This window comes from Lonchura striata, chromosome 22 (genome assembly GCF_046129695.1).
Source record: "Lonchura striata isolate bLonStr1 chromosome 22, bLonStr1.mat, whole genome shotgun sequence".
NCBI classification, from domain to species: Eukaryota; Metazoa; Chordata; class Aves; order Passeriformes; family Estrildidae; genus Lonchura; species Lonchura striata.
The window spans coordinates 9,671,816-9,695,499 of record NC_134624.1 but is presented as its reverse complement, the minus strand read 5'-3'; the positions used below and the strand labels follow the sequence as shown (position 1 = coordinate 9,695,499).

Here is a 23,684-nt window from a genome sequence, read left to right as displayed (position 1 = left end):
CATCTGGACAGCACAGAACACTGGGGGCCAGGTAACACCAGACACTCACACAGCAGAGCTAAAGCCTGGCAGCTGAAGGTTATCCCCCCACTCCTGCTGTAATGCACATTCATGCAATATTGATTTCTTGGGGATACAAAGAAAGAGCTTTCCAGTAGCTTCATGTGAATATTCTGCTATCAAAGATGGTACATTGTAAGCAAGTATTGGGGGGGAAGCATATTGTCAGAGATCCTCCATAGCAGTGGATTTAAATAATTGTACGTCATGCTGGGAGGCACTAGAGATGAAAACTGATTAGAGCAAGTCCAGTGCCATTGCTGCCTTTCATTCCTAATTAAACTGTTAAATATTATGCAGTTTCCACTTATAAACTATTTTACTAGCAGAGTCTTTCTGTTTGTGTGGGCTCAATTTCATTTTCCACAAGCAGAAACACTAGAGGTCTGCAAAAGCCTCATTCTCCCCATGAATGAAGCTCCTTACCTAATCAGGCCAAAACGTATGTAGGTGACTGTGTCTGTGAATCACTGCTCAGCAGTGAAAACTCCCAGTATTATAAAACCTGGACAGAGTAGGCTGAAATTGCTTGTGAGGCCTCTACAGCTTGGACAGTTCCAGAACTATCCAGGTCTGCATATCAGTGAATTCAGCACACACCGTATTTTGTACAAAGGTGGGTGAGGCCAATCCTGTACATCTCTCATAGCCCTTAACACCACCACCCATCACCTCAAGGTCAGACTATCAGACCCTCAAGTGGATGAACACTTTGCTTCTGCAGCCACATCTCAACACCTGAGACCAGAACCTCCAGATTCCTCATTTCCCAAACCAGTTTTGGCTCTCAAGGGGCCCAGGATGGAGCCACAGACTGGCACTACCACCCACTGCTCTCTCCAGAGTTAGTGCTGAACTACATCCAGCACCAGTTCTGTAATGGGACAGGCCAGTCAGTGGATCAGGCAACTCCACACTGCACCTGTCCTGCCTGTCCCTGCGTGACTACTCCGTGTGTCCCTGGTGTGTGGCCAGGCCCCGTTGGTCTCTTACCCAGATAAGTCATTCTCTATGACCATTTTCTGCAGCCCTGCGGAGATGCTGTTGCCAGCACTGGGTGTGGAGGCAGCGTGCTCGGCCGTGACCGACACCTGCACACAGGCCGGGTTACTGAGGGCGGCGTTGACGTCCCGCAGGATCCGGGGCAGAGGCCCCAGTTTGGTGGCAGTGCCCTGGGCAGAAAAGAGAGAAGAATTACCACCACCATCTTGTGCTTTTTGCTAGCGAACTGTGGGCTTTGCCAATTGTTGGACAGTCTCTTCAGAGAATCACACAAACAACATTTTCTCCATCATTTCCCGCCCCCAAGGCTGTCCCTGTCATCCCCTGGATACCTGCTCCAGTTGGGAAATGACTTCCCAGAGTAGTGAGTGCAATGTGGACAGTTCCCGGCCCAGGTCAATGTAGCCCTCAAAGCCAGCTGTGTTTGAGATGGTTTCGGGATTGGAAATCTCCAGGAGAAATCTCTGCATATTAGTCCATTCATGTTCCAGGAACTGATTCATAAAGGACATGTACTCCTCTTTGCTGCCAAACCTATTGAGAGAGCAACATGGATTTCAGCTAAATCCAGGGGAAAAAACTGCAATCCATGGAAAGGGCAGGTACAACACAGCTAAAACCCTTCCTCTGGCATCTCAACCCTTCCAAACCTTTGGGATCCCTGGGCTGTGAGCAGGCACCTGGGACACCTCACTGACTGTGGAACCAAAATTAACCCCAGCCTGATCCAGCTAAGCCCTCATCAGTGTGGGATCTGCACAACAGGAACAAAGGTGAAAGCAGAAACAAAGGAGTTCTTGGTAACCCAGTGTCTCACTGCTGGGTCAGGGCACAGCCTCCAGAAACAGGACCTGTCACAGGAAATCAAGATGCTGTCACAGCAATCCCCCTCAGCTGACTGGAGCCCAGTGATGGATGGGGGCAGGAATCCTATGCTCTCCAGCAAAGCCAGCACAACTGCTCTGGAATCACCTTGGAGAGCCACCCCTGCAGCTGGGCTAGCCCCATCGTCCCCTCACGCTTCCTGCCACCTCCTTCTGCCTGCCAAGCTCTTCACCCTCAGTATTTTGTCTCATCTAGAGCACAGCAGGCCTCATGGTTGGACTGTCCTGGCAGTAGCTGGTGTTCTGCCAGGGGTTCCATGGGCCAGGCTCAGCCCAGTGGCATGCACAGGACAGCTTAGCTTGATCACTTCAGCTTGACTAATGTCAGCTTAGTTAAAGAGCCTTTCCTGCAAAGTGCTAGAAATATGCTGAAAACCCTTTAGTTAGGGATTGGTCAGGAATACAGAGAATTTCTGTCATCTAGTGTAACACACTTGTACATCTCCTGCCGGTGTCCGCAGGCGCGTCTGTGCGTGGCTGACTGTGAGTGTGAGTGCTAAGCCAGTTTCCAGATCTAAGGAGCTTTAGACAGAAAGTGTCCATTCATGTTTCAGAAAGCTCATCATTTTGTTATCAGAGCTCAGGATAAGTAGCTCAGAGCTACAGCCAGTGGAAAGATTTTCAGAAATCTCTCGCTTTGTTTCCATCAAACCAATGGGCTTAGTTAGAAATTGATGGTGTCTCTGTTCTCAGGCCTTCCCATTTCAGTCAGCTGCATTTTAATATCAGGGAAGGTCCCAGAGCTCAAAGGAGGGATGGAACAGTTCCTGAGCCAAGCACATCCCTGCTACTGATTGGGTTGTGGTCCTACACCCACAGGACATCACAGGAGAAAGTCCCCGCTGCCACCCCACTGCTCATCCATGTGGTCAAAACAGCCTGTTTTCCTGCTCATAAAACATGTCCTGTTTTGGAAACTTGAATGATCTCCCTGACCCAACAGCAAGGGAACGAGTCCCAGAAAGATGTGGGGAAAAAGCCAACAGGAAGAAAACAGGCCCTTCCCAGCGAGGAAAGGAGTGGCCAAGTGTGGGACTCTGTGCTGGCGCCGTGGCTCTGAACCACGCGGCTCTGAACCCGGAGGTTCTGTCCCCTCCCCAGCCCTGCCCACAGCCTGGCTTACTTGGCAAAGTTGGCAAGGTTCTGGGTGACCTTGGCGATGAGGGTCAAAGTGCGTGCGGTGCGGTCATCGGGGTACTCCTGGAGCAGGCTGAACAGGGACGGGGACATGATGGCCGGGCACAGGAACCGCAGGAACAGGGAGGCACTGATCAGGCGCTCGCTGATGTCGGGGCGGCCTCGGTTGCTGCACTCCTGTCTCCACGAGGCAAAAACCTCTTTGAGCTCTCTTGGGAAGACACTGAAATGATACAAGGACAGGTAGTGTCTGTCAGGGTTGGAGTGTCAGGAGTCTCACACCATGTAGGGGAAAAAGCAAAGCTGCTCTGTAAAGTTATGAGAGAAGCAGCTTTTATTGGACCTTATGCTGGATGCCAAGACCCCAGAAAACTGGGAAGACTGGGATACGAAACAAACTGTACAGAAGCTCTTCAGGACTCAGTGGTGGTACCATGGGGTGCTCTGAGCTGGACGGAGCTGGGAGCTTAGCCAGCAAGGAGAGCATCTCCTGAAGAATCACCAGCATCACTGGAATCTCTGGCACAGCTGGAGCTTGCAGGGGGGCTCTGCAAACTGTAACACTCCTGTTCAAGCACCTGGATCAAATCCCACTGTGCCTAGTACAAACACAGAGCCCCACCGGAGTTACTCCAGCCTTGTAGCTGCACAGACCTCAGCCTGCCTTTCCCGGATGCCAGAATTCCCTGGGGGCCAGCGGACGCTCACTGCAACAGCCCTTATCGCTGGAGAACTGCTGCCTGTTCCTGCTCAGCCCTCCCCAGCTCCCTGCTCCCACTTTATCCTGTTCCCAGCATGTATTATTTATTCAGCTGGAGACTCCCACTCAGAAGCAGGCTGGCACTGGGCTGGCCACTGGTCCCGGTGTCCCTGGCACACAGATCCCATTGCCCTGGCCAGGAACCACCGTCCTTGTGTCACACCCAGAGCTGTTCCACGACAGCAGGGGTACCACAGCAACTGAGGGGGGTCAGGCTCCATTTCAGGCCATCTGACCTTCTGACACAGCAGTGACACTCCATGGAAGTGCCTGGAAAATGCTGCCATCCTGTTCAGCTTCTGCTCTGCGCTGCCTTCATGCTTTGACCTCCATGAGCTTTTTTACCCCGAGCTCTACAAATAACATTAGCCAACGTCTTTGGCTGGATAAATTCTCCTCTGTCTTTGGCTTGATCCACACAATTGGACAAAACCCTTTTACTTCATGGTATTTGCCCAGAAACAGGAGAATCCTTTAAGCAATTTGAGGCTTGAATGATCAGGACAGGTTGTGCAGTGACTGGAGAGCAAAGCCCTGAAATGCAGCAGCCGCACGTTCCCGTCACAGGCTGGAGCCCGTGGAAGTTTAATTGTGTCACAGCGGATGGAATTCGGATCGTTGGCTTTATGTGACAAACGGGCCCGTAATTCATTACCCAACTTCCCAGTAACGAGCTTCCACATGCTGAAATTCTGCTTACACTGAAACTTTCCAGATGTCCAAATTATGTCATAATTATAACAATTTTCGGTTATTGTGAACCTCTTTCCTCTCCCTGACTCTCTGCACAGATGAGCACACACACTCCAGTGCTCTATTTAAAGCAGGATCATTGGCTGTTGGGATACCTTGGCCAATCCCAACACTCATCAGTCCAATTAATACCCAAGAACCACTGAGCTCAAAGGACTCAGGGGGAACCACTCAGAGCAGCAGCTCAGCTGCTCCAGCCTTCCTTGGAAAGGCAGGATGAGAGGAACAAACTTCCTGTGCATTCCTGACTTTCCCTGGGTCACTTTTCAAGCCTATTTTTAGACTGACCTTTGAGTGCTGCTTTGAGTATTTTTAGGAAGACATTAATTCAAACCATTATGATCCACTGCTGACTAGAAGTGGTGAATCCCTCCTGGGAAAGCAGGCAAACGCCATTCCTGAGTCAGTTATTAATTGGCCAAGGATAGGGAACAGGATACCTGTAAAGCACCTGCCCTTTGTGTACCTGTGGTAAATAATGGCAGCCTGAGCAAGCCTCTTAAGAGCTCCCTGCTCTCCCCCTGAGCAGGGTCTGTTCTCTTCCTGGCTTCCAGGAGGGCACACTCAATATCTTGGGAGATTATTTATAATAAGTTTTCTGACCTCAGCAGAACAGCTAGGAGAGGAAAGAAAATGAGAAATCCTTGTTATCAAAGACCTCCTTACACCAATATTATCCCTTGTTGATGCTCTGCAACAAGAGTGTTGTTACAAAATACATTAATAAAAACTATGCCCAGATTTTAAGCAGAAAGGCTGGAAATCCAGCAGTGAGACAAAAATGCTCCTTCTCTCATGATCAGGACCAAAGACTCTGGGTATGCTAGCAAAAAGCAGAAAGAAAATATTTTTAGTTCTGCAAGTAAAGAGAGTCCCAAGTCCATCTTTTTCCCCTTTGAGGTCACCTCTGCCAGCAGTAGCTGTCACAGACCCAGGGACTGCTGGCTCCCAGCACTGCTGTGCCCAACAAACCACCTCCTAGCAGGATTTAGTGCCTCGCACCAGCCCATTTGGGATATTCAGGCCTGTCCCAACCAGTTGCAAGAACCTTTACCCTGAGAACAAACAACTCGGAAATGCCTCCAGCTGCATACCAGGCCTTGGGCCAAGGAGGCAAAGGGCTCCCATCAGCCAGCAACCGCCCAGGGCTAGGAGAGAGAGGGGTTAATCCAGAGGAATGTGGGATGCTGAGCCAAGCTGGGAGAACAGCATCCTCCTCCCAGCTCCAGCACTCTGCAACCACAGAACATCTGCCCAAACAAAAGCTGCCTGTGCTGGGGCAGCTCCTCACAGGTGCCACAGCCCGTGCCTGCTGCAGGATTTCCGAGCTTCGTCGGATGCTCCTGGAGGTGTAGATCTGTCAGTCCCATACAGACTGACTTGTTCTGTGGGTGGAAGATCCAGGACATGCATCTCTGCCCTTTATTCCAGAATTTCATATGCATTTGGCATCAAGCACCTCTCTGAATCAATCACACCTGGCTTTCCTTGCCTCCACTGCCCCGTCCCTGTGCCCCAGCGACCCTTCAGCACCACTGTAAACAAGGGTGCCAGAGAATGCGGGAGGGTGCCCCATCCCTAGAGCACACACTCCAAACTGGCAGCTCCCCCTGCACAGCTCTGCCAGAGCCATGGACAGGTCCCAGCTCCTGCAGCCACGGCACTGCAGGAGGAGGCAGCGCCACTGCCGGGGTACCCACCAGTAGGAGTTGATGATCTTGCAGAAGGCCAGCTCGCAGCACATCTTCAGGTTGCCCTGATGTTCGGGGAGGTCTGAAGACGAACATTTGCTGGGATCCACCTCACAATTTTCATCTGATTCATACAGTGCCTTGATGAACTCCCCTGTAAAACAGAGTTGCTGATGGGTTTGGAGACTTGAGAAGTGCAGCCTTCAAGCAGCTCTATTCCTAAGCCCCAGTGCCAAGCAGCTCCCTGGCACCCCATCACACTGCGGGAAGACAAGAGGGATACAGGAGCACGTGGTGGCCCCTGGGGCCACTCTCCATGTCTCCAAGAGGACCCAGGAGAGTTCCTGATGGTTCCTTGGGAGCACACCCAGCACCCTGCACATTCCACCCCTGTTCCCAGCTGGCAGCACTGTCCCTGTAGCTCTGGGATATTGCATCAGGGCAGCGCTGCCCAGCACCCACCTAACCCCCCTGCACCAGCTCCAGAAACACTTCCTCGGGCTAATCCAGGAGGAAGGATGCTGGCAGGCTCTGTAATTATTGGTAGCATGGCCTGCTACTGCAGCCTGTGCCCTGGTGCTGACAAACCACTGTGATTCACAGAAGAAATAGGTAATTAAAGGAAAGAAACAATTTACTTGGTTTATTTTGAGCTGAACATCACATAAAATGAAATGACAATATTTCCTTGAGTCTTCCTGTGCTCCTCTTTGCTGCCTGGCTGTTCCTCCTCACCCTTGCAGAGGCTCACACTGAGCTGCTCCACCAGCTTCTGCTCTTGTGCCACCTTTCACTGCAGGGTATCTGGGTACAGCCCCTGCACTCAGGGTTGGGGGTCAGTCCTACATCCCAGCAGTGACTGGGGAGACTGGGACAGGGTAACGTGGATGAGGAGGCAGCGTTTAGCTTGGGCAGCATTCTGGGAGAAAGGTTTGCTTTGGTTTTCTTCTAATTCCAGATGGTTTGCTCCTAATTTCCGACTGTCTTGGATTTTCCCATCCTGTTTTTTCCCCACTCCAATCTGCATTCCTTCCCTATTGCCAAAACAAATTTTAATTACATACTGGAGAGCCTCTCCAGTGTATTTTCAGCTCTGCCAGGGAGCTCTGGAGCTGCTCTGCTCTCCTGCAGGTGATGCCTGCTGTTCTTTCTTGGCCCCATCACCTGCTCCATGGTTCCAAGGACAGTGCCATGCTGCCCTGGGGCATCTTGTGACACACAGGTGATTCATCTCCCTGGGAAAAGGTCACTCAGAACCAGCACCCCCCTGTGAGCAGGAACCCCAGGCTCCTCCTGCACGAGATGGAACTGGCCTGGCAGCATTGAGTCCCCAACAGGGAATATTTCAAAATTCTCTGATATCATTAATCTCCTGGCTTTTGAGAATTTTTATGAGTAATCTACTTACAGATTTGCCTTCAACCAGAAAGCATTACAATGCAGAAATAAGTAATATTCCTTTTGTTATTCTTGTGGGCTCTCTGACTGAATTTGCTCAATTATTTCCCTTTCTTCAAGGTTTTCATTATTATTATTATTATTATTATTATTATTATTATTATTCTCTTAATAAAGTATTTATGCTTCTTTGCTCCTTGCTAAAATTATACAAATCCACTATCAGGAACCCAACATACTGAAAAATTAACACCTCAATAGAAACTCTGCTCATCCTGCCCTGGAATGTGGATCCAGTGGAAGCTCATAGAGGTTCCAAGGCAGCCTCTCCCCATCCTCGTGCTGTGTTCCCTGCATGCAGCAATTCCTTCCTGACCTGCCCAGAAGCAGAAACTTCTGATTATTTTAATTTGCATCAAGAGAAGTATTTTTGGAGCCACAAACAGAGCCAGCGCATGAAATAAAAAGCCACCAGGAGGGTTCCCAGTGCGGGATGCTCCGGGAGGCAGTGCATCACTGCGACTTGGGAGATCTCATCTGACTCGGGAGCGCTGCAGGAGCTGGGCAGCATCTCTGGTGGGGCTGCAAGGGGGGAGATTCAATCAGCCCGTGACAGCCAGTGCTGAGACAGGAGCCCTGGCAGGCAGCAGAATGCCTTCAAACATCCACTGGTTATCTCCTCTGAAAGCAGATGAAGGTCCCAGCCCTGCAGTCACCTTCACCTGGCAGCAGGGAGCTGCCCACCGCTGCCACAGCCGTGGCCAGCCTGCCAGGGAAACCCTCCAGCAGGAAAATGCTGATGGCTCTGATGGCCATCAGGGCTCAGGAGATGTCCCCACCATGCAGCCTGGAGAACTCTGGACAACACCTGCCAACGCTCTGTACGTACCTAAGGCATCTTGTAAGTATTTCTGCCCCACCAGCTTCAGGTATTCTTCGATTGCTTTGGTGGCCAGTGTGTTCTCCCTGAAAATGAGATGCTCATTCTCACCACAGCGATCAACTTCAGACATCATCAGGTCAGTCAAGAAATCCTGGAAAGCAAAGCCCATGGTGGGTGACCACGCACTGACACTGGTTCCACAGAGCTGCAGCTCCCCAGCCCGAGAGGTGCCACCTTCGTGAGGCACCCAAGGGACTGCAGGTGCTGCAGTCCTGCCTCGCCACCTGCCCCAGCTTCCTCAGACGAGGAGAAATAAACCCCTGAGGGCCTCAGCTCTTGCAGCCCAACATGACCCATCCCATCCCAGATCTGCCTCTCCATCAGTGCTGCTCTCGTGTCAGCTTCACATTCTGTGGGAAAAACCTTTTCTCCCCTGTTAAACATGGCTGTGTTTGGTGTCCAACTGCACTGGCTGCAAACCAGAGCCATGCTCCAATGTCATGAGTTGTGCCCAGTTAATGGCTGAGACACAAGCCTTAGATATGCACTGAGATACTCACATTTCCCATTTCCTCCCTATTCATGGAGATAAACAGCATTGACAGTGCCTGTTTTGGGCACATTCTTGGCCTGATTTGCACACGACCAAGCCATGGGATCTGATAAGCCCCAGCAAGGGAAGGGGTGAGCAGGAGCAGCCCCTGACAGCTGCCCCTGCATCGGTCTAGCCTCAACTGCAAATTCTAGAGGAAAAACAACATTTTAGTGAGCTCTGGGTCTGCTCCAGCCACTGAGCAGGGGGTCAGGAGCTCCTGGGCATGCTGCTGATCTGAGTGTGCTGCAGCTAGGCCTGATCCAGGAGGAATGCCAGGCACCTGCTAATGCTGATACATGTGCTCTGTGTTCTCTGCACTGCTAATGGACAGAGCAGCTCTGCCTGGCTCCTCCTCCTCGCTGCACCAGGTGCTGAGGTGTCACCACTCACCTGAGTGACAATAGAGAGAGGCCACTGGCACCGTGTAAATCACCCACATTAACCCTCTGACTGCCTCCCATGTAGGAGACAGGGAAATGATGACACACACACACATCCATTCAGCTCCACAGCCAAGGGCACCTTCTTAAAACTCCTTCCATTAAAACAACAGCATCTGCTTAGTAATAACCTTCCACTAGGAAATTCTTCATTTCCCCTGACAGTTACAGCCTGTTCCTGGCAGGGGCAGCAGGAGCACCCCAGGTCCTGTCCCTGATGTCCCCAAGCACAGCAGAGCTGCCATGGTCCAGCCTGTTCCAACCCACACTGGGGAGTGGGGACATCAGGTCCTACTCCCTGCCAGTGGCTGGATGGAAGCTTTGCACCAGATGCAACTTGCTCTGTTTCATTTTTCACATGGGTATCTCTGAATTAAAAGTGTAATCAAGGTCCCAACAAACAGGTTTCCCTGAACCCAGAAGACCCAAATAATTTAATCCACAGACCCTCCACCACTGTGCTCCTGTCCCAGGCAAAGGCAAACCCTGGGGCAGGCAGCTACATCCCTGTGTAAGAGCACAGGAGGAGGGGAGGTGACATCCCTGCAGTACCAACCACCACGGCTCCCACCTTCCCACAACACTGACTGGGACCAGCACACTGCCTTGACTTTCCCCCAAGACCCTCCAAAAAAGCTAGAGGAGGGGCTTTGGGCTAAAAAGAAAAAAAAAAAAATGTCACTTCCATTATTTCTTTAGCCAGAAGATGCCCTTCCTCAAATCCTGCTACGTCTGCAACGCTCTGGCAGCTGCAGAGGCAAAAATCCCTCCTGGAAGCAAAGCACGTGCCTCCCTCTGCTATTTTCTCTCATTTTGCCCTTTTTATCAGCCAAGCTGGAATGAAACTTTAAACCCTGCTCAAATCCCGTTAGCTGCTATCTGGGTAACTCTATCACCTTTATCTTCCCGGGGCTCTCCCAGGGTACGTTTCAATTCCAAGCCACCGCTCAGGCTGACACAAGGTGCTGATTCTTAATTAGCAGCCGCTGACCTTGGCTTTGCTTGATTCTCTTTCTTGTCACTTTCCCAACATACTAATTATCTCAGGAACACTGAGTTTTACAGCGTCTCTTAGCCAAGTGTTTGCTTCTCCCCTCTTGTCAGCTGAGCCCTGGAAACCCAGGGCCAAGTGGGAGCCAGAGTCAATGTGAATTTGGGTGACTTGGGCTAATGTACAGAATCCACCAGAATTTAAAACAAGGTAAGATTCCCTGGCAGGACTCAACACAAAGCCAGAACAGATCCCCTGGAAATCTCTGCTGCTGTTACTATTCCCTATGGAACACCTGCAGCTCAGCAGTTGGGAAAAGGACCCCTCGTCTCTGAAGCGGAAAGGAAAGCTGCTAAAGTCCCAGAGAATTCCATTATGGCACAGAACCCAAGGCTGAGGAGTAACACTGCAGAATCCGGCCTTGCAGCTGAGCAGGGAAGGAGGTGGGAGCCAGGACAGCCAGAGCATGGCACGGGTCAGGCTCCTCCCTGTCCCCGCAGGTCGGGGCTGCAGGGCCGGGCCCTGGGATGTCCTTGGGCGGGTTCCTCTGCAGGGGCTGCTCTGGGCAGCTCGGCCAGCCCGGGAAAGGCTCCTCGGCCGCGGGTCACTTCCCACGACATCCTGCCATCGGCCAGACCTTCACCTCCTCCCTTCCCTCCATGGAAAAGCCACATCGGCTCTGGATCACGCTTCTGCTATCTCTGCCTTAACTACTCCAGCAGCCAGCACTCGGAAGACACAAATGGAATGCAAATACTTCTGGAATCCCTCCGGGGGCCTCACTCACCCACATACAAGGTCCTGAATAAAATGCAATAACTAAAGCCAATAAAACTCCCTGTTTCTGAGCAGCAGAGATCAGCAGGGGGTTGTTTTCAGTTAGGGCCCCTGGCAATGGAAGAAAATAAGATGCTTTATTTCATTACATCAGAGTCGAGAGGGGAAGGAAGAGGTCTACAGTCAAAATTAAGGGCTGTGGCAGTGTTCTTCAGGCTTGTTCCCTTGTTTATTTTAAGGCTTTTTGCTTCAGACTGGACAGATCTGATCCTGTGTGACCCCAGTCGCTGCACATATGCTGATAAAGGAGAGCAATTCATAAATAAATAAATTCAGAGCATGACAGCACAAGGCTGCACATAAACTAGCCTGTGCTATTCCAATGCAGCTCCTCCCAAGGCAGGCAGGAGCTGGCAGCCCCAGTCCCGAGGGGTTCCCAGTGCTGGCTGGTCCCTGTGCCTGCAGGGTGGCACTGGCAGTGCCTGGCCCTCCACTCCTGAGCCCCTGAGGCAGAAGGATGAAGCCACAGGGTGCCTGGCAGGCTGTGGTGGGAGCAGGAGCACTTCCAAGGGAGCTGACAAGCAACACAAGTCTTGCAGGACGTGTCCTGTCTAAATCCAGAATGGATTCTGCACTTTGCCAGCCCAGGAAGATCCTCCCAGCCCCTCCTCTCCGGGATGTGTCCAGAGCTGGAGCACGTGGGGTGCCAGGGAGCTGAGGAGACCCACGGCCCTGCACTGCCCATGGTGGTCACACACCCCCTGGGCTGGAGCTGAGCACTCCTGGCATCGTAACTGACTGATGGGCAGATTGACTTTGAAATAATAAGGTTCTCCAAATCACAAGCCTGATTAATAGGATTGACTTAACCTTAAGAGGATTGAATTGATAAAGGTAATAAGATTATTGCTTATTTCAAAGACTAGCTCAGAGTCCAGCTGGGCCCTTATGCAAAGGTGAAAAACACCAGTGGTCGGTAGGGCTGTAGGTTTCAGGTGCAGGAGCACTGGGAGACGCCCATGGGAGAGGGAACTCTGGCACAGGAGGCTGAGGAGGAGGAAAGGAGAGGGGCAGCAGCTGGGTCCTGTACAGATGGTCTGAAACCAAGGACCCCAGCCCCAAGTTCTCAACCCTTCCATCACACAGATCCTCTGAGGATCTGCTCCAGATATTTCTCTGCCAGGAAACAGTGATCTTCCCTCCTTCAAACCCTGCAACTCATCCACGGCACTTTTGGTCTTTTCTAATTCTCCTCTGGAAAAGGTGGTGAATGGCAGTGTGAGGTTAACTCACGGCAATCTGTGTCCATCACCTTGCTGGGGGAAATAAGCAAACCTGAGGGATACAACACTAACACACTGAGTGACCTCTCATGTCCCTGCCTGAGCCCAGCAGTCACTTTTCAGCCCTGTGTGGTGTCTGCAGGTCCCAGAGGCCTGACCCAGCCCTGGAACGGGGGGTTCCAGCAGATCCACACGGGGGGAGCAGCTACATCTGCTCAGCTGAGGCACATCCTCTCAGCACAAACAAACAGGGACAGATGTTTATCCCTCACTCCATTCCCAACACCATAAATATTTATTTCCAGTGAGCAGCTGGCTGGTTAGAGCTTTGTCTAATGCTGGGTTTGATCTACTAGTGCCCTGGACAAGAGAAGTTTTTTGTATATTTATGGTCATGAACTGAGCTCTGGGAGCTCTGAGACAGCCCTAAAACAAATCTAAGCATGGGAAATATTCTGGAAGCATCAGAAGTCCTTTGGGAAGGATGCAGCCACCTATCCACAACCACATCACAGGAGCCACACCAAGCCCTGTAAGGCAAGACTGAGCACTCCTGGTAACTCCAACCCTGGCAGGAGAACAGCTTTACAACTTTGTGTCTTTCACCTGTGGGTTGCAGAACATGGGAAAACCGTCGGGCATCTCCATATCCTTAATGGGAACAAACACTTCATCAGTGCTCTCACTAGGAAGGTGAAAACAGGTAACAAGTGAAGGACTGAGCTGAGAGGCCACATCTCTGCTTCAACCACCAAATATCTCTCTCAGCCTTTCTTGCTGTAAGAGACAGGGGACATCTGTGTGTGCCAACAGCTGATGGATGTCCGTCAGATTTTCCAGCGGGCTGGGGCAGCTCCCTCCCTCCCTGCACTCAGAGCCTTATCAAAACCCTCTTCCCCTCCCCTCCACCCACTGCCTTGGCAGCTGCTCAGAACTTCCCAGGCCTGCCCTGTGCACACCAGCCCAGCGCTGCAGGGATGAAGTTCTTCCTTTCCCACACAGAGATCAAGGGAAGCATGGACTTTGACTCCAGAGGGGCTCTGCTTTCATGCTCCACCTTTTAATCTATTGTGATACAGCTACAGCCCAGGAAGAAACAGAGATTTAGGGAAAAAATTCAGCTACAGCCCTTGTCCCCCTTCCACCTGCAGCCCTAGGCGTGCTGCCCCCGTGGCAGGAGGACTCTGGGTTGCAGCAGCTCCAGGTAACCACACCGGGCTGGCAGGGTTCCCTCGGGACTGGTGCCTCCCCAGGGACACTGGTGGCTGGGACCTGGCTGTGTCTGGCACGTGGCACCATCGCACCTCTCCTGCCCCGAGCTCTGGGCACACACACAGCCCGACCCGGCCTCATTAAGGGATTACCCCGAAACAGCCCAACGGCAATTAGCTGCTAACGAGTCTTCCAAGATAATCTACTGGACACTTGTTTCACAGTCCGTAATTGCTGCTACAGCAGCCAAGAGCCACAAAACCCCCTTTATCACAGAAATCAATCAGCCACAGGGCAGGGGGGGATTTTGAAGGGCTCACTGGGAAGGCTCCTGGTGATGCACAAGGGCGAGGAACCCACCTCCAGCCCAGGCAAGCTTTCGAGAGTCACCAGGTGACAGAGGCCTGGAGAAGGGAGTCCCTGCCCTGCTGGCCCAGCACTCGGGGGTCAGGGTGCTGGGGCAGCCATGGGGAGCTCTCCTGAGGGGTACCGGGGTGCACCCACATCCCCCAAGCAGGGCTGAGGGGGTGCTTTCTTCTCTCGTTCATTATTTTTCTACCTTTCTGCTGCCTTTCCCTCTCCCTGCTTGTCCAGCCCAGGATGCAGCACCTGGTTCCCATGCTCCAATAACTCCTGTTGCTCTGACAGCTCCCAAAACCCTGCGCTAATGCTGATGGCAGATGACAGGCAGGGAAAGCAGAAGCTCCATTTTAGGGGAAAAGTCATCAAGTCTGTTTACTGTTTGCTGTGTCCCCTGTGTAAAGCCTCTGGGATCTCAAGCACTGATGCAGACACATGTCTGGAAACACACTTGCTCCCTCTGGAGCCTCTCCAGTACTGAAAGGCAGAGAGGAAAAAGGCTGGAGCAGTGACAACCACCCTCTGCCATGCCCACACATGATCCATGGTGATTAAAACTGGGATGACACTTGAAGCCTTTTGCAGCAGAACTGTGTAAGCCATGGACAGGGTCTTCCATGGCAATGCTATTCCCACAAAGCCATGGCATAAGAGCTGCAGGAGCCACAGCGAGGAGCAGCAGAGCCCCTGGTGCCACCATAAAGCAGGGCTGTGCCCAGGAACCACGGGCTGACAGCCCTGGAACAAGGAGTGAGCAGAGACACCAAGCACAGCTCTTGTGGAGCCACAGTGTTACTCCTACAGGTCCTTCCCTGCCCTCCTGGGATCAGGAGGCTTTAACAGGCTATTTTCTCTGCTACTGCTGCAGCAGCAGGCCCCTGGCTCCCAATCCTCTCAGCGAGCTTTGCCTGCCTTGAACTAGATCAGGCAGCCAAGCCACTTCTCTGTCTGACAGATGGTAACTAAACCTAATCCACGAGCCCGGCCACGGGCCCCGGCAGCAGCAGCAGCTGCCAAGGAAGCAGAGCCTTGTGACTGCCCCTCAGGTGAGGAGCTCACGTCTCCTCAGCACTGCAAAAGCTTTGGACATCTTGCCCTTCCCCAGCTCTCCCCTGCAGAGTGCAGGGAGATGGTCACAGAAAAACAGCGATGCTTTAACTCCTGCAGCCCTGACACGGGCACTGCCCGCTGTGGTCGTGCCAGGCCACCAGGGATGGAGGATGCTCTGCAGCAGGAGTCACTCCCTGCCCTGTGTGCTGGGGACCTCAGCAAGGAAGGGCATTCCAGCTCTGCCCACCCTGCCTGCTCCTTCACGGATCACAACCAAGAGTAACTCCCACTCTCTGCCTCCTCCTGGCCTGCTTCTTCCCCAGACCTGCAGGGCATCCCCAGCCAGGAAGGGGGCTCCAAGTGGTCCACAAAGGCTGAACTTCCACCACCTGCAAGTCAGTGGCATCAACCTCCAATGAGCATGGCCATGGGAGCACCCCTGGACCCCTTTCCAAAGGCAGTAGCACAGACACTGAAGACCCAGAGCTAATCCAGAGACATGCAGGCCTGCAGGCACCTTGGTCTGGAGTTCTGGACAGGCTGCTCACTCCTGTTCAGCTTCACTGTGCAGGGTGCTCAGCACAGAGGGAGCAGAGCATGGAACCCAGGAATACCCAGCACACACAGGCTGCACAGCTCAGGCCAGCACTGCTTACATTCCATCCTGGAAAACTGCCTTCTTGCTTACTTTCACAACTGTGCCTGTTTATACAGAAAGAGCCTGGCCCCTGAACCTCCAGAAGGAGAAGAGTGAAGGAAAGTGGCTCAGCTGGTGTCTCGTGGTCCCACCAACCTCTCTGCTAATTAAGTAACTCGTGCTGTGTGTGCTACCAGCTTGTTTGCAATCAAAAGGAAAACAGAGCACGTTAACGATGGCCTGAAACCCAAGCCCAGTCTGCTCTGCCTGAGGGCCACCACAGATGGCAGAGGGTCCTACCTTGGCCTTGCCCGTGCTCTGCAGGATGTGCACCAGCGCCGACGCCATCTCCTCCTTGTTCTTCACGCTGAGCGAGGGCTCCAGCACCGAGCACAGCACCATGTAATTGTTGGTGATGTACTCAGCAAACTCCTTGTACATCTCCATGGGAAGGATGCTCATGCTCTGGTAGCGGGACTTGATGCGGATCATGGGCCCCGGGGACTTGCCCTTGCCGGGGTTGGGGCTCACCACTGGGTACCATTTCTCCACAAACTGCCGGCCCGTCACCGAGCTCACGGGGATGTTCACCTGCCCAATGAAGTTGGTCTTGTCCTTCTTCTTCTTCTTGTCAGTCTCTTTGTATAAGTGCACAGTAATGTTTTTGAGCGATGGGAGGTTATTAAATTCAAAGTGCTCCCCCCAGAAGACATTATCAGTTTTCAATTTACAGGTAGTTCGTGCATAAAGAACGTCATCCAGGCATAATTCACACAAATACTTTTTCTTAGCTGGCAGGTCCTTTGCTTCAATAATCCATAACTTTAACATATTCTCTACCCTCCTGCTGTTGTCCTGAAAAAAAAGAAGCAAAGAAAAAAAGGTCAATAAAAAACCCCACAAAGCCAAGCACAACAAAACTGGAGATATGAATTAATTATTTCGGATGTGCTAAATGAGCAGAGGCTTAATTACACTTTATTTTAAGGAAATACTGGCTCTCAAGAATTTGCATAATAACACTACTTATGTTAATTTTCCAAAATATCATCGTGCTCTCCATGTCTGTTGGTGCCAATTAATAAAAGGAACAAGGAAGATAAAACCCCTCCAAATCATGAATGTACCATTTCCCATTCCCTGCCAAGAGGGCCTCTGAAGAATCCGTAAAAACCTCACTGGTCCTGAATGGTTTGTGCAAAGCAGAAGCTGTTACAGGTTATCTCACAGCCTCCTCTGCTTTCCGTAGAGCTGCTCTACAGCAGCACTGAGTTCATGATATCTCCTGTAACACAGCAACACAAAGGGACCTGAATGCAGACCCAGGGATCGCCTCATCCATGTGGGAATGCCACCACCAATGGCAGGGAAAAAACTGTTTGTAAAACCTCACCATATTTTAGGGCAGAAGTCCAGAGCATCCAAGTTAAACACTGAGAGGAATCACAGGAGAGGGCGTCCCATGGAAGAATCATGACAATTCAGAGACAGAAATCTGCCTTGGATATCTTTTAAACAATACCAGAGCCAAGAATACTGTGGATCTTTCAGAGCTCCCTCGTGATGCTGACCTCATCCTGGAAGAACATCCAGGGGTATTTGCTGCAGGAGTGACTCCAATGATAAAGCACTGCCAGCTGCACCACTGCAAACCCTGTTCTGTTTGGAAACCCCTCACTGAAACAGCAGCCACGGCTTACTCTGCTCAGCCCAGGAGTCTGGGCAGGAACATTTCTGCTGGAAGTCCACAATGGGGTACTGTAGGTTCAGGAAGTACACACAGGAGCTGCACAAGAACACTGAATTCCTGACAGAAATATCAAGCTGGATACTGAGAGTTTATTGTCTATGAACTCAAACAAAGATGGAAACTCAGCCATCAGTTACTGCAGGTTTTGAGATGATGGAAATACTTCCAAATGGATTTCCACTCAACACTGCACCTTGAAGCTGTAGGGACATGCCCAACCCCAGCTCGCATTCCCAGGAGTTCTCTCATGCTAAGTGTGACCACACAGACCTTACACAGCCCTCTCAGGTCAGGATCACCAGGAAAAGCCCTGGGAAAGTACTGGAGCAACTGAACTTCACTAGAGGAACATACTGCCAGAGGCAGAAGGCCACCTCTCTCCTCCACTGCTCACACTCTGATATTACAGGAAATCTTTTATTCTGACATTTGGCACTCTGCTGGGAACAACAGACTCTGAGACTGAGGGTCCCTTGAGAACCCACCAGGCCTGGACTGAATTAGTGTGCACAGGCAGGAGGAGTTCACAGGATCCATCATTGGTGTCTTCTCTGACCAGCAGATGAAGACTTGGTTGAGCTCATCAGCTGTGGAATCTGCATTAATCCTGACCAATCTTTGTAGCCAACTCCAGCGCAGAAGAAGCAGCTGTACGTTTTATTTTAGGATGTACTTAGTCTTAGTGGGCCATAAAAATGCATATTGGGTGTCCCTGTGCTCCAGTGAAGAGAAGGATTTGTTCCTGTAAATCCCAAGAGATGACTTTGCACCTCAACTGGCTGGAGAAGGGCAAGCTACATTCCACTGTCACCTCTGAAAATGGACATCTGAGCTCCTCCATCACTAAAGCAGACTGTGTCAGGAGCTGACGTGAACTCTTCAGACTGTTCAGCCTTGTGACTTGGCTGGCAGCTACCTGACATCTGTCCCAAGGCTTTTGGGAGGCAACAGTCCTGTGGAAGTGGCAAGTCCCATCAGTAACAGCAAAACTAAAGATTCATCAGGTCTGATCAATTCTTAGCAAGAGCTGAAGCAGCACGTTCTGAGAGGGGAAGGAATAACTGGCACTTGTCTGTAAATATAATTGTGGAAGAAAGCAATATGGAAAAAGGCTGACCTGGAGTTCCACTTACTCACTCCAATGACAATACATCCCCTGCTGCTCCCTTGCATGGGCTATAAAGTGTGGTAACGAGGAACTGAACTAGAGCAGAGGCAATTCCTCCCAGGCACTACCTTGTTGGGGTGCACGGCACGCCGCAGGTTCTCCATCCATTTATCTCGCTCTGCTGCCGACCGACACGAGAAGCACTTACTTCCTGATGAAGTCGTCACCTACAGCCAAAGGAACAGGATTATGTCTTGACCAGCACACTGCAGAGTGTGGTTGTGAAGAGAAGGGGGCTTAGGGAAAATGCTACTGGATTTTTGGGTGTTTTTTTTAAGTAAACAGCTTTATCCAAGCATGAAGCAACAGCCCCTAAGGCTGGTGGAAAAACAGGACAACTCTGTATGTCACAGAAATAATCATAGAAGCAAACTCCAATTACTTCTCCTCTTCCACACCAGAAAACACTAGATAATGGGCCCCATGCATGTGATGCTTTAAACCACCAAGTTCCAAAACTGAGAGAGTGCAAATCCTCAGATGAACTAAAGATAAATTGGAACTCTGAGTGGTTACTTGGCATTCCTCCAGGCTCAGCCCGAAGTCTGTGTCAGTAACAACCCACTCCTTGTTTCCAGCAGAACACTGGGCTCAAAAGGCTGCTTTCCCACCTTCCCCCTTGGTGTCCTGCAGCTCCAGGAGCCCTTGCTGTGAAGATCTTGGGGACAGGTCTGTACAGCCCACTCCTGGCTGTGGTACAGCTCACGGCCAGCCAGGGCACTCAGAGCTCACAGCACCCATCCTATGGGGTGGGATGGGTGAGACCCAGGGGGAGAACCAGGGGGGCTTCCCAACCTGGACACAGCTGGAAGTGCTGCTGAGCCCTCCTCTCACGCCTCCAGGTTCATCCCAAGGGATCTTTTGCAGTATTTTTGTGACTTTCTCTGGCCATTGGAGTTCATACCCAGGGTTTAAGAAACACACTCAGAGCAGGGACATTTCCAGTGGTGCAAGTGCCCCTTACTCTTCATCACATTCCTTCTATCCCAGGGAAACTCAATCCTGCTGAGCCCATGGAAGCACCACTGTCTGGCAGCCCAGAATGACAGGCACCAAATTTCCTTCCCATGCCCCCACATCCAACTTCCTTGGCATCAAATCCAACAGCTCCCTACACCTGCTCCTCACACACAGATATTCCCCAAGCTGCCATCTCCTCCACACGTGCTGGTCCTGACCACCAGGAATGTGGCTCGAGCTCTCTGCCCTTTGCATTTCTTTTGCCCAGCAATATTCACCACGTACAGCTCTGCTGGGAGGCTGAATGGACCTGGCTGGTACTTTAAATAACTCCCCTGTGAGCTTCATTTCCGCCAGTCTCAACCTGCAGAGTTATTTGTGAGTGCTTTATCATCTCCCAGAGTTTGTGTTTACACACTGTGCACTGGGTTATCAGCTTCTGGGAGACACAATCTCCTTTAATTTCATGTATCTCCCAGAAGCCCAACCTGTTCTTACAGCAGAGCTGGCACTCGCTGAGATTTGTCATTAGCAAACCTCAATGATAAGTTGAACACATCCCTTCCTTTGAACACAGACCAGGGCAGAATGAGAAAAGGCCTGTTCTGTCTTTACATAAAAACGCAAAGAATCTTCCAACTCTTGATATTCCAGAAGCTTTCTCCTTCAGACAGACATTCTCCCAGTCCTTGCATACTTTTATACTCTGCCTGTAAAATACATTCTGCTGAGCACAAGCTCTCCTGAAGTTTTAAGAACAGACTCCATACAAGCAGGCACACCAGTGTGATCTTTCCAGCATCCTTTCATGCTCCAGACTATTTCCAGCTTCTTCAAAATCTCCCATGACAAACCCTCTTGCCTCATCTCATTTCCTCCCTGCTGCTGCCCATGCTCCTGTTAACCTCCATCCCTGAGCCTTCCCACAGAGTTCTGCTGGCACACAGGATTGTCACTGTGTTTTCTTGCCACACTTAAGTAAACACATGCATTATCATGGCTAAATTCGTTATTCAATTTTAAACCAATTATAAATTAATCTTTCAAAACCTAAAAAATCTGTAACTGTCATACTGAAGTAAGAGAAGGGGAAAATAATGTGTCAGATACAAAGTGTGTCTTGGTCTGATGGGAACTGAGGATCACGTCTACCATGTGTGAACAAAAATGTAATTTCCCCCAGATTTGCAATCAGATCCCAGCTTTGAGTTCTGACTTAAATATCATATGGCATTAATGATCTTTATGAGATATTAATTATCTTTATAAAGACAGTATTCTGTCTCATCAAGATTTTGGACATGCTGGAATACTGTTAATGTACAGGACAAACTCAATTAATAAAACTCATTAATTTCTGCAATGTTACCTTTCCTATTCATTATCCCCAGTCCTTGGATAGGCAATCTGTCCAGATAAAATCTTGTCTTTTTAAGACAGTCCTAAGGTAGAGGGTGGCTTCACTTGGAGGGACATGCACGGAGTAACAGGGTGATGACTGAGCACTGAGGGTGCTGCACTCAGTGTCCAGAGGGTTTTCCAAGGAGCACTCAGGGCTCAGAGCATCCCCGGCCCCACAGCCACTCCAGGCATCCAAAGGGCCACACGAGCCATGGCCAACGTTTGCACAGCTGGGTCAAATTTAGTGCTGCTAAATTTAGCTCCACTAAATTCTCCCTTGCTGAGGCAAGGCCAGGATGAGGCAAGAGGCTCAGCCGTATTGGAGCAACCACAGTTTGTCTTTCCCTCAGCTGTGTCCTGGGACAGCTCAGGCACAACTGTGCAAGGGGACAAGGCTTTGGTCTACCAAGACCTAAGAGAGCCCCTCAGCCTTAATGGCCCTGCCTGGCCCAGGGCCCTCCAAAAACCAGGGCCAGGAATAGGCTCAGGGAGCCTGGGCTCCGAGCCTCTGTACTGGCTGAGATGCCCACTGTATATTTAGCACACGCAGCACGTGCAGTGGCACGGGATGATTTGCTGACTGAGGAGTCTTGCAAGGAGAAAGAAGATGATGCTGAGTAATTTAAAAAAAAAAAAAATCAATGAAGGAAACAAGTAAATACTGACTGCCAAGTACTCAGCAAGTGAGAAAAAAGCAAGATTCACAAAACTAAGTAAGCAGAAAAAGCCAAATGCAGCCTGTGGAAAAGCCCTGCCCTGGTGGTGACTGTGCTCCCTGGCAGAGCTGAGGGGAGCAGGGCCGAGCACGTCTTAATGCAGGGGGGTGGAGATAGAAGGAGGAACAATTCCCTGCACCTTCATCCACCAGCTGCCTCCCAACGAGCCACTTGGTTGTTTTCCACTGCAGATGGCTTTGGCACCTCTCGCTTTTGTCTCCATCTGGGTGTGCTGCCAGTTCCTCTCGGATCGCTCTCCTCCATCTGCAGCCGTGTCAGATCTTCCTGGCCTGCTCCCCGAGGCTGCTCGGGGGAGGAGCTGCCAGGTGAGCACCGATGGCCCCTGGCCAGCTGGGGCAGGAGCAGCTCCCAGGCACTGTCCCTGCCCAGCCACCCCAGTGTGGCAGAAGGTGAAGGCCTGAGCCAGGCTGGCACTGCCCAGCACGAGCTTCACTCCCCAGCTGGAGGCACCAGCCCTGCCTGCTCCCAGCACATCTCCCGAGGGAGCAGGGGTGAGGCACCTTCCCCATGCACTGCACAGAAAACACCTCAGCTCCCCTCGTCCCTGTGACCCTGGCAGGGCCTTCTCACCTGGCATTTCTTGGTCAGGGCTGCTTTTCCAGGACATCCCCTGAGCTCCTTTGTGTCCATCAGTGGTACCTGAGTGCTGTGAGCTGTAGTCACTGCCTGGCCCCCAGCTGGGATCCCAGGAGATCTGCAAACCCATTCCAGTGCTGAGCTCCCTCCCAGCTTGGAAGGGGCTCTCAGGAGGCCGAGGCACTGACACAAAGTGCCATTTAGCTCTCACCTCGGCCCCTCCTGCTGGAGCTTGCTGGTGAGCAGCCACCAGTGACAAATCAATGTCCCTGTTGTTTCCTGGCATTCTTCCTCTCCTCTGCAGGGTTTGCAGAACAGCAATTAACACATTCTTTTTTTACGGTGTGACTTCTCTTTATCCAACTCACTTAACCCCAAAATTTTTTTCCTTCTTCCAAGTGCGTGGCTTGTGTAACTTCCCTCTCACTCAGCTTTCTACAAGTTCTGTTCATATCCCTTACTCTCCTCTTGTGGGCTGAACAGAATTGGTAAACAACTCTTATATTATGGATGTCACATCTATTTTCCATCTAGCTTCATTTTATCTTTCTTGAGTGGAATGTAATAGAGGACATATAATTTACAAAACTGTTCCCCTCCTGACCCATTGCACTTGCTCAATTCCACAAAGAATGAACAGCAATGCAAAATTTATACCTCAGCCAACTAGAGAGTTTATGTTTGAGGCTATTTTTTTCTAAGACTGTTTTCATGTTACCCACTTATATTTTAAGAAATAGATCTTTTACCTCACTTATTTCAAAATGTGCCGATTTCAGTAAAGAAAAGTGTCTTTATCTTTCCAGTCCGACTCCTCTTGAACACTGACGTGTTCTCATCCAGCACTGCCCCATCCAAGGACAGTCTGCAGCTCCATCACCCCTACAGCACAATCCAAACACAGCTACACCATTTATCTGCTTCTCTGTGTCCAAGCACAAACAGGTGTTACCTGCTCTTCACAGAAACACAAATATCCACTGCCTTATTACTGTAAGAAAACCAATTCCCAGTTCTGTACCCTGCCACTGCCATAAGCAATAATACTTTGCCATCCACAATTCAGGACAAATGATTCCCAAGATATCCTGTACTGAATTATCCAGCTACAGCCTGGGCTGTACATGTCCTACTCCCTCCTGCTAGCACAGACCTTACCACATGCCATAACAGATGTCA

General features: G+C 51.0%; 1 protein-coding gene across 4 annotated transcripts in view; it reads right to left on the bottom strand.

The window, feature by feature from the left end:
- The window catches only part of DAB2IP (DAB2 interacting protein), a 127,959-nt gene that overhangs the window by 14,007 nt on the left and 90,268 nt on the right, over positions 1–23,684 (bottom strand). For all 4 annotated transcript variants that reach the window (XM_077787923.1, XM_021543648.3, XM_021543654.3 and 1 more), the window contains 7 exons: positions 18,900–18,998; positions 16,214–16,768; positions 8,575–8,719; positions 6,297–6,441; positions 3,070–3,306; positions 1,395–1,596; positions 1,054–1,232 (listed from right to left, as the gene is read on the bottom strand). In XM_077787923.1, coding sequence (XP_077644049.1) covers positions 1,054–1,232; positions 1,395–1,596; positions 3,070–3,306; positions 6,297–6,441; positions 8,575–8,719; positions 16,214–16,768; positions 18,900–18,998 — 1,562 coding nt within the window. The remainder of the gene's footprint in view (positions 1–1,053; positions 1,233–1,394; positions 1,597–3,069; positions 3,307–6,296; positions 6,442–8,574; positions 8,720–16,213; positions 16,769–18,899; positions 18,999–23,684) is intronic.